The following is an 11603-nucleotide window of genomic DNA, read 5'->3' on the forward strand; positions in this document are numbered from 1 at the left end:
TTTATTAGATGCGCATTGACCTAACTAACATTCATAATAAAAAATTTCGCAAAAATTTTTAGTAAAACAAAAGTTACAGCAAATTTTTATTCTGGGTTTAATTAGGTCACGTGATATTTTTGGCCAATGCTATTGAATACAAATTTTTTTAAAAAAATTAAAAAATTTTAAATCGAAAAATAATTGTTCTGTTGGAACTGCACGGGTCCAATAAACGTATTTACAAAATATTTTTTGAAAATATTAATATTCATAAAAGTTATGACACTTTTATTAAAAATTGATGAAGTCTAAAACCTAAAATTTTATATTTTATTAGATGCGCATTGACCTAACTAACATTCAAGATAAAACATTTCGCAAAAATTTTAAGTAAAACAAAAGTTACAGCAAATTTTTATTCTGGGTTTAATTAGGTCACGTGATATTTTTGGCCAATGCTATTGAATACAGATTTTTTGAAAAAAATTAAAAAATTTTAAATCGCAAAATAATTGTTCTGTTGGAACTGCACGGGTCCAATAAACGTGTTTACAAAATATTTTTTGAAAATATTAATATTCATAAAAGTTATGACACTTTTATTAAAAATTGATGAAGTCTAAAACCTAAAATTTTATATTTTATTAGATGCGCATTGACCTAACTAACATTCAAGATAAAACATTTTGCAAAAATTTTCAGTAAAACAAAAGTTACAGCAAATTTTTATTCTGGGTTTAATTAGGTCACGTGATATTTTTGGCCAATGCTATTGAATACAAATTTTTTGAAAAAAATTAAAATATTTTAAATCGAGAAATAATTGTTCTGTTGGAACTGCACGGGTCCAATAAACGTGTTTACAAAATATTTTTTGAAAATATTAATATTCATAAAAGTTATGACACTTTTATTAAAAATTGATGAAGTCTAAAACCTAAAATTTTATATTTTATTAGATGCGCATTGACCTAACTAACATTCATGATAAAAAATTTCGCAAAAATTTTCAGTAAAACAAAAGTTACAGCAAATTTTTATTCTGGGTTTAATTAGGTCACGTGATATTTTTGGCCAATGCTATTGAATACAAATTTTTTGAAAAAAATTAAAAAATTTTAAATCGAAAAATAATTGTTCTGTTGGAACTGCACGGGTCCAATAAACGTGTTTACAAAATATTTTTTGAAAATATTAATATTCATAAAAGTTATGACACTTTTATTAAAAATTGATGAAGTCTAAAACCTAAAATTTTATATTTTATTAGATGCGCATTGACCTAACTAACATTCAAAATAAAACATTTCGCAAAAATTTTCAGTAAAACAAAAGTTACAGCAAATTTTTATTCTGGGTTTAATTAGGTCACGTGATATTTTTGGCCAATGCTATTGAATACAAATTTTTTAAAAAAAATTAAAAAATTTTAAATCGAAAAATAATTGTTCTGTTGGAACTGCACGGGTCCAATAAACGTGTTTACAAAATATTTTTTGAAAATATTAATATTCATAAAAGTTATGACACTTTTATTAAAAATTGATGAAGTCTAAAACCTAAAATTTTATATTTTATTAGATGCGCATTGACCTAACTAACATTCATAATAAAAAATTTCGCAAAAATTTTTAGTAAAACAAAAGTTACAGCAAATTTTTATTCTGGGTTTAATTAGGTCACGTGATATTTTTGGCCAATGTTATTGAATACAAATTTTTTAAAAAAAATTAAAAAATTTTAAATCGAAAAATAATTGTTCTGTTGGAACTGCACGGGTCCAATAAACGTGTTTACAAAATATTTTTTGAAAATATTAATATTCATAAAAGTTATGACACTTTTATTAAAAATTGATGAAGTCTAAAACCTAAAATTTTATATTTTATTAGATGCGCATTGACCTAACTAACATTCATGATAAAAAATTTCGCAAAAATTTTCAGTAAAACAAAAGTTACAGCAAATTTTTATTCTGGGTTTAATTAGGTCACGTGATATTTTTGGCCAATGCTATTGAATACAAATTTTTTTTAAAAAATTAAAAAGTTTTAAATCGAAAAATAATTGTTCTGTTGGAACTGCACGGGTCCAATAAACGTGTTTACAAAATATTTTTTGAAAATATTAATATTCATAAAAGTTATGACACTTTTATTAAAAATTGATGAAGTCTAAAACCTAAAATTTTATATTTTATTAGATGCGCATTGACCTAACTAACATTCAAAATAAAACATTTCGCAAAAATTTTCAGTAAAACAAAAGTTACAGCAAATTTTTATTCTGGGTTTAATTAGGTCACGTGATATTTTTGACCAATGCTATTGAATACAAATTTTTTAAAAAAAATTAAAAAATTTTAAATCGAAAAATAATTGTTCTGTTGGAACTGCACGGGTCCAATAAACGTGTTTACAAAATTTTTTTGAAAATATTAATATTCATAAAAGTTATGACACTTTTATTAAAAATTGATGAAGTCTAAAACCTAAAATTTTATATTTTATTAGATGCGCATTGACCTAACTAACATTCAAGATAAAACATTTCGCAAAAATTTTAAGTAAAACAAAAGTTACAGCAAATTTTTATTCTGGGTTTAATTAGGTCACGTGATATTTTTGGCCAATGCTATTGAATACAGATTTTTTGAAAAAAATTAAAAAATTTTAAATCGCAAAATAATTGTTCTGTTGGAACTGCACGGGTCCAATAAACGTGTTTACAAAATATATTTTGAAAATATTAATATTCATAAAAGTTATGACACTTTAATTAAAAATTGATGAAGTCAAAAACCTAAAATTTTATATTTTATTAGATGCGCATTGACCTAACTAACATTCAAGATAAAACATTTTGCAAAAATTTTCAGTAAAACAAAAGTTACAGCAAATTTTTATTCTGGGTTTAATTAGGTCACGTGATATTTTTGGCCAATGCTATTGAATACAAATTTTTTGAAAAAAATTAAAATATTTTAAATCGAGAAATAATTGTTCTGTTGGAACTGCACGGGTCCAATAAACGTGTTTACAAGATATTTTTTGAAAATATTAATATTCATAAAAGTTATGACACTTTTATTAAAAATTGATGAAGTCTAAAACCTAAAATTTTATATTTTATTAGATGCGCATTGACCTAACTAACATTCAAAATAAAACATTTCGCAAAAATTTTCAGTAAAACAAAAGTTACAGCAAATTTTTATTCTGGGTTTAATTAGGTCACGTGATATTTTTGGCCAATGCTATTGAATACAAATTTTTTAAAAAAAATTAAAAAATTTTAAATCGAAAAATAATTGTTCTGTTGGAACTGCACGGGTCCAATAAACGTGTTTACAAAATTTTTTTGAAAATATTAATATTCATAAAAGTTATGACACTTTTATTAAAAATTGATGAAGTCTAAAACCTAAAATTTTATATTTTATTAGATGCGCATTGACCTAACTAACATTCAAGATAAAACATTTCGCAAAAATTTTAAGTAAAACAAAAGTTACAGCAAATTTTTATTCTGGGTTTAATTAGGTCACGTGATATTTTTGGCCAATGCTATTGAATACAGATTTTTTGAAAAAAATTAAAAAATTTTAAATCGAAAAATAATTGTTCTGTTGGAACTGCACGGGTCCAATAAACGTGTTTACAAAATATATTTTGAAAATATTAATATTCATAAAAGTTATGACACTTTTATTAAAAATTGATGAAGTCAAAAACCTAAAATTTTATATTTTATTAGATGCGCATTGACCTAACTAACATTCAAGATAAAACATTTTGCAAAAATTTTCAGTAAAACAAAAGTTACAGCAAATTTTTATTCTGGGTTTAATTAGGTCACGTGATATTTTTGGCCAATGCTATTGAATACAAATTTTTTGAAAAAAATTAAAATATTTTAAATCGAGAAATAATTGTTCTGTTGGAACTGCACGGGTCCAATAAACGTGTTTACAAAATATTTTTTGAAAATATTAATATTCATAAAAGTTATGACACTTTTATTAAAAATTGATGAAGTCTAAAACCTAAAATTTTATATTTTATTAGATGCGCATTGACCTAACTAACATTCATGATAAAAAATTTCGCAAAAATTTTCAGTAAAACAAAAGTTACAGCAAATTTTTATTCTGGGTTTAATTAGGTCACGTGATATTTTTGGCCAATGCTATTGAATACAAATTTTTTGAAAAAAATTAAAAAATTTTAAATCGAAAAATAATTGTTCTGTTGGAACTGCACGGGTCCAATAAACGTGTTTACAAAATATTTTTTGAAAATATTAATATTCATAAAAGTTATGACACTTTTATTAAAAATTGATGAAGTCTAAAACCTAAAATTTTATATTTTATTAGATGCGCATTGACCTAACTAACATTCAAAATAAAACATTTCGCAAAAATTTTCAGTAAAACAAAAGTTACAGCAAATTTTTATTCTGGGTTTAATTAGGTCACGTGATATTTTTGGCCAATGCTATTGAATACAGATTTTTTGAAAAAAATTAAAAAATTTTAAATCGAAAAGTAATTGTTCTGTTGGAACTGCACGGGTCCAATAAACGTGTTTACAAAATATTTTTTGAAAATATTAATATTCATAAAAGTTAAGACACTTTTATTAAAAATTGATGAAGTCTAAAACCTAAAATTTTATATTTTATTAGATGCGCATTGACCTAACTAACATTCAGGATAAAACATTTCGCAAAAATTTTCAGTAAAACAAAAGTTACAGCAAATTTTTATTCTGGGTTTAATTAGGTCACGTGATATTTTTGGCCAATGCTATTGAATACAAATTTTTTTTTAAAAATTAAAAAATTTTAAATCGAAAAATAATTGTTCTGTTGGAACTGCACGGGTCCAATAAACGTGTTTACAAAATATTTTTTGAAAATATTAATATTCATAAAAGTTATGACACTTTTATTAAAAATTGATGAAGTCTAAAACCTAAAATTTTATATTTTATTAGATGCGCATTGACCTCAATATTAATATACTGATGACGTCACACATAGGCGTATAACGCATACGTAAAATTGCTGTAACTTTTGTTCTACTTATTATTTTTAAAAAATGTTTTATCTTGAATGTTAGTTAGGCCAAAATGAATGGAATAAAATATTTATTTTTCAAATTTGAAATTTATGCAAAATTTAATAAAAGTGTCATAATTTTTACAAATAATAATTTTTTAAAATAATATTTTGTGAATATGTTGTTTAGACTTCCGCGCTTTTAATGGCATGTCCTACATTCGATTTAAAAATTTGAATTTTTATTCTAAAAAAATTGACCCCAATATTAATATACTGATGACGTCACACATAGGCGTATAACGCATACGTAAAATTGCTGTAACTTTTGTTCTACTTATTATTTTTAAAAAATGTTTTATCTTGAATGTTAGTTAGGCCAAAATGAATGGAATAAAATATTTATTTTTCAAATTTGAAATTTATGCAAAATTTAATAAAAGTGTCATAATTTTTACAAATAATAATTTTTTAAAATAATATTTTGTGAATATGCTGTTTAGACTACCGCGCTTCTAATGGCATGTCCTAAATTCGATTTAAAAATTTGATTTTTATTCTAAAAAAATTGACCCTATTATTAATATACTGATGACGTCACACATAGGCGTATAACGCATACGTAAAATTGCTGTAACTTTTGTTCTACTTAATATTTTCAAAAAATGTTTTGTCTTGAAAGTTAGTTGGGCCAAAATGAATCGAATAAAATATTTATTTTTTAAATTTGAAATTTATGCAAAATTTAATAAAAGTGTCATAATTTTTACAAATAATAATTTTTTTAAACAATATTTTGTGAATATGCTGTTTAGACTACCGCGCTTCTAATGGCATGTCCTAAATTCGATTTAAAAATTTGATTTTTATTCTAAAAAAATTGACCCTATTATTAATATACTGATGACGTCACACATAGGCGTATAACGCATACGTAAAATTGCTGTAACTTTTGTTCTACTTAATATTTAAAAAAAAGGTTTTATCTTGAAAGTTAGTTGGGCCAAAACAAATCGAATAAAATATTTATTTTTCAATTTTAAAATTGATGCAAAATTTAATAAAAGTGTCATAACTTTTACATATTCTATTAAAAAAAAATTGTAAATATGTTGTTAAGACTACTGCGCTTTTAATAGTATGTTTTAAATTTGATTTAAAAATTTGATTTTTTTCGAAAAAAAGTCGGCCCCTATGATAATGTATTGATGACATCGCACATATGCGTACAACGCTTATGTAAAACTGCTGTTTGTTATTTTCAAGAAATGTTTTATCTTAAATGTTAGATAGGCCAAAACAAGCGATTTCTTACCAGTCCTTTCAAAGCACCAGTAATGTAAAAAAAGCCAAGATTTCAATATTTGGGTGTTTGTAAATCCGCTATATGGCGCACATGCTCCACCTGAATAACATAACAAATTGTGTTTTTGGGCGTTCAACTAAAATTTTAACATTTATTACTAGAGCACGTTCTGTGATGCCTAATGTTAGCGACATTGGAGAATTGATAATTTATGTCAAAAACATTTAATTTTTGTAAACGTTTAGCGTTTAATGTCACAATTAGTCGGTAAATGTCACAAACACACTTGTGACGTCATAAACCTAACATTTGTAATTATCTACTAGATATTTAATATAAAATATAAACAAACCAAAATTTAAAATATTTTCAGTAATTTAGACTTTAAGAAAAGGCTAATTAAAAGAAATTAGATTACAAAAAATGCTTAAATTGAACTAATTAAAAAAATGTCAATAGTTTTAACAGTCTAAAAGTTTGGCTAAATGGAGATTTTGTTTTAAATAGGTTTAGATTTTAAATTAGGTTTTATTTAAAAAGCAAATTAAAATGTCGGGCGACTTTCTTGTTAATGAAAACGACGCAAAATTGCTGTCGTGTAGTACCGGTTCGTTTGATAAAAGTTATCGAAAACCTAAATTTGTGATTGTACAAGTTAGTCGTTACATTTTAATTAATTAAATGTGTCATTTTTCCCTATGATTATATTGTAAAGTTGTTTAAAACCCGAAGTTTAAAATAAAGGCTAAAAAACGAATTCAGTAAATCTTTTTTCGTACATTAATTATAGTTATATTTGATACCGAGCCTTTCTTTTAAGCTTTTTACCTTAAAAACTATAAAAAAAATAAATTTAAACCTCCTAAACTAAGTTATTTATTCCTGAAATGTTAAGGTTCCACCAAAACCACCCAACGATTTCTGCAACTGTTTTGATTCATGTTGCAACGATGTTTATAAATTATCAATTTTAACAACTTTTTGTTGCTGGCTTCCACTTGGCCTTTTGCCTGTTTTGATTGGATTTATTGGAATTTACTTCGCACGTAAGGTAAAAATATTGTTTCTACTCTTATAATAAAGTGTTTTTACCGGCAGCGTGGTGTAGTGGTAAGAACACTTGCTACACCACACATGAGGTCGTAGGTTCAATCCCCACTGATCTTAAGCTGTAGCGCCGTAAGTAAGACGCTATAAACTTATGCTGAGCTAGCACTTATTTAGCAGTTTAATTACCGGGCAATTATCATCTATAATATCCCAAACTGCCACAGGCAACTTGAGACTGGGTCGGAGTAACTTATGTTACTCTATGTTTAAGTCGCGCATTCGACCTTCCCACATCGAGAATAAAAATATATACAAAAAAAACATTATAATTATTTGTGTTATCAGGTAACGATAACCATTTAAAAAAATTGTTATTTTCTTTCTGAGCTTAGTAGACTATATACATAAGTATTAACAAATATTTAATTTAAGGAACTATAAAATAAAAAAACTGCTGTTTGTGGTGTGAAGGTAAATTATAATAAAAATACCGACCTGAGAGCTGGCTATCGACTAGTATTATGAAATAAACATATTCCAAAAACTAAAATTAAAAAAACAACATTTTACCTAAATTAAAAGACATTTTTTAGGGGAAGGTTGGTGTAATAGAAAATGACCGTTTACAGTAAAACGGTTTTAATAAATAGGTCAGGAATTCAATTATTTTACTATATCAACAATTTTTGGTAATTTTACTTTAAAAATGCTACTTAATAAACTTAATCAACAAACTTATACAAAAATCCCTGTATCAAGTTTTGAATATATAAATTACATTGCATTCTTTCCAATTAAAACAAAACTAATTTAACACAAAAATTATCAAAACCCGAAAATTTTAGGCCAAATTAACTGAAAACAAATCAGAAAAAGAAATATACACCGAAAGATCAAGAACAATTTCATGGATTGGGATGTTGTTATTTACAACAAGTCTTACTTTAACTGTAATTTTGTTTGCAACTAGTGGTTGGTTTTAACATTTATTTATTAAATATTTATTAATTATTTATATTTATTTATGTTGTGTTTTAACACCATGCAAAATAGAATAATTAACAAACTTTTATAAAATTTTTTTTATAAAATTTTTACAAAAAATTTTCAGGTAATTATGAATAATATGTCATCACACTATTTGTAACATCATCATTTAAATAAGTCAGTGATCAATTCAGAAATATTTAAAAATAATCCGAGATTTTCATTTTTCGGTTTGAGCAAAATCGATCGATCTAAAAATAAATAAAAATTAAAAATTAAATTTTTTTATCTCAAATTTGATCGTTTTTGTTAAAACCGAAAAGTGGCAAAAATTGAAAATAAACTTACTGTCATGGTTAACTTGTCCGTCCGAGGTTATAACTTGTGTTGTTTTTTCACCACTTGGTGTCTCAGTAACAATGGTCGTTGTCTCGTTACCTTGGTGATCGCGCTTTGTGGTGCGATGCTCACTTGACTGTGATGTCATAATTAATTAATTTATTTTAAATTTTGTTAAAAAATTTTTAGTCAAGAATTTGAATTAAGTTTTGGTCATATTTAAAAATTTACAAAATATATTTTTGTTTTTTTATTGCAACAATATCTAAAAAATTCAGTTTTTAATTTATAAAAGGTTTTCTTTATAATTAAATATAATTTTTACAATTTACCCCATCTGCCCTTCTTATAGTCGACCTTGACTCAAAAGTTCCCCTAAAGTAAGATTTAAACCCATTATCAGGTTGGGGGACATCCCTGTTTAATATCGAATCCAATCCGTGTTCGTTAACTTGACAATCCAAATCTAAAAAAATATGTTGAAAAATGTAAAAATTTAATTTTAAATTTTGACTAGGTAATTAAGACATTTATTTGCTTATTTTTTACTTGTTAAAACTTGATAAAAAATACATTTGAATAAGAATTGTAAAATTGATATACTGAATTAAATTTAACAATCAGGTAATTGCAAAAACGAAATACGAACAAGAAAAAGACTAAATAAACATTTCAAAATTACACAAGATTTAATGTTATTCTTTAACTTTTATATTTATCAAAATGATTTATTTTACAAACCAGTGTCATCCTTGATAATTGGACTTTCCATTACAGGAGAATATAAACTTCCACCAAAGAAATTTTTTAGCTAAAAAAATTAAAAGTTTAGAAATTGTATTGACGTAAAAAAAATAGCTTATAAATTTATTGGTAAATTTTTACTTACAATCGAATTGAAATGATTATTATCTGGCAACGCTGGGGAAAAATTATTATCTGGTAATACTGATGACTCACTACTGCCACCTTGTGGCTGTTTCAAAACCTGGTCTCTAAGCGACATTCTGGGTTGAAGATCTAATTGAGGATTGGAACTGAAATCTAAAATAAAATTTAAACGATAGGCTATACAAAAAGAAATTTACTAATATATTTTATGAAAATATTTCAAGTTTTAAAGTTTTCGATAATTTCAATTTTAAAATTTTTTTTTTACTAATTTGAAGGCTTTTTTGCTGAGCCCTTAAATTAAATACTAATTAATAAATAAGTCGTAGTTAAAAATTTAACGAACTTTCTGGATGAAAATCTCGCATCATCTGGTCCATCATCGCGAATATGTTACCATGGTTACCGAATATATCTCCATGGTTACCAAATATATCAGAATGGTTACTGAATTCATTGTTTTCTTCAAATCCTTCGTTTCCCAATTCGTTTAGTTCATCTCGAAAGTTGGAACCCCTTCAAATAAAAAAAGATTTTGAAAACTTTAGATAACAGTTCTCTTTATAATTAAAAATATATGTCATAACAGAATGTTAAGCAAGCTAATTTTAAGCTCTATTAGCATCAACCTCTGGTTTATGAATGCGGAAATGGGTGGAATATTTATACATTTTTTTTGTACATATCTTTATCCTCGATGTGGTAAGGTCGAATGCGGGACCTAAACATAGAGTAACATCAGTTACTCCGAACCAGTCTGGAGTTTCCTGTGGCAATTTGGGATATTTTAGATTAAATGTGCCCAGTAATTATGGTGCTGATTAAGTGCTGGCTCAGCAGGAGTTCGTACCGTTTAGAGCGCCTTACTCAAGGGCGCTACAGCATGAGATCAGTGGGGATTGAACCCACGACCTCATGTGTGGTGTAGCAAGTGTTCTTACCACTACACCACGCTGCCGGTGCATACCCTAATTCCCCTTTGTGAATTATGCATACCCTAATCTCCCCTTTGGGCCTTTGTGAATTCCGCCATTTTTTGCATTCATTTTGGTACTACCAGTTTAATCCGGCAGACAACGCTAATAGAGCTCTGTTTATTTAACACAATTTTGTTTAAGTGATAGTCTGCACAAAAGATGTCACATTTTGGTTATACCTCTGTCTGTTTGTACGTTGTGTTTCTATATCGCAAAAATAAAAAAGTATTATTAAATTTAATCATAATAACTTACCAATTGGCCTCAAACCTTGGTTGAAAAAAGTTGTCAAAAAATTCTGTAAACTTCATCTTTACAGTTCATACTGAAACAGATTCGCTCTGTCAGTATGTCATTACGTTAACATATTAGGATGATTCAATACTAAGCGATATCTGCCAGAAATCACAAAAAAAACATTTTTTTATCAAGGTAATCTCTACAAACAAGATTCAACTATTAAATTTAACAAGAAGGTAAATTTTCGCGTAATGCCTACTAAAATAACTGTTTACCCCCTTTTAGAACTAATTTTAACCCCCAAGAAATACCAAAGCATTAACGTATTGTAGGGTTTCCAAATAACTTTAAACCCAAAACAAATATACATTGGTATTGAATAAAGTAACTTAAAATGTGGTGTGCAATTAATATTTTGTAAAACAATAACATTTAAAATATTTTAGTACATAGTAACTTGTAAATTTATTTAACTAAAAAAAAACTATTGTTTATAATTAGAAACACTGAATTATGATCACGTGATATTGTTTACATCTTATTATCGTATTTAATTATCCTCGATGTGTAAAGGTCGACTTTAAAACCCAAACATAGAGTGACCTTTTTTACCCTGACTTAGTCTCGATTTGCCTTTGCCAATTTGTGATATTATTTATAATTTTTTCCTAATAACTAATCTGGCAATTGGTTTTTGGGTTGGCAGTAGTTTATACTGTTTATAGCACCTTACTTCAGAGCGTTACAGCATGAAGCAATGCGTCTGA

At 26.1% G+C, this 11603-nt stretch overlaps 2 protein-coding genes across 2 annotated transcripts; one reads left to right on the forward strand and one right to left on the reverse strand.

The window, feature by feature from the left end:
- The first annotated feature begins 6901 nt into the window (after positions 1-6901).
- LOC145742566 (uncharacterized) lies at positions 6902-8385 on the forward strand. Its single transcript, XM_082560346.1, has 3 exons — positions 6902-7006; positions 7248-7403; positions 8248-8385. Exons 1-3 carry the CDS (start codon positions 6902-6904, stop codon positions 8383-8385), a joined length of 399 nt encoding a protein of 132 aa, XP_082416472.1.
- Positions 8012-11032, reverse strand: LOC145763333 (uncharacterized). Its single transcript, XM_082574764.1, has 7 exons — positions 10852-11032; positions 9966-10135; positions 9618-9772; positions 9470-9539; positions 9061-9194; positions 8738-8864; positions 8012-8640 (listed from the first exon to the last, which is right to left on the reverse strand). The coding sequence occupies exons 1-7, from the start codon at positions 10905-10907 to the stop codon at positions 8555-8557; spliced, it is 798 nt and encodes a 265-aa protein (XP_082430890.1). The 5' UTR covers positions 10908-11032; the 3' UTR covers positions 8012-8554.
- Positions 11033-11603: the final 571 nt, after the last annotated feature.

This window comes from Corella eumyota, chromosome 1, assembly GCF_963082875.1.
Source record: "Corella eumyota chromosome 1, kaCorEumy4.1, whole genome shotgun sequence".
Lineage (NCBI taxonomy): Eukaryota > Metazoa > Chordata > Ascidiacea > Phlebobranchia > Corellidae > Corella > Corella eumyota.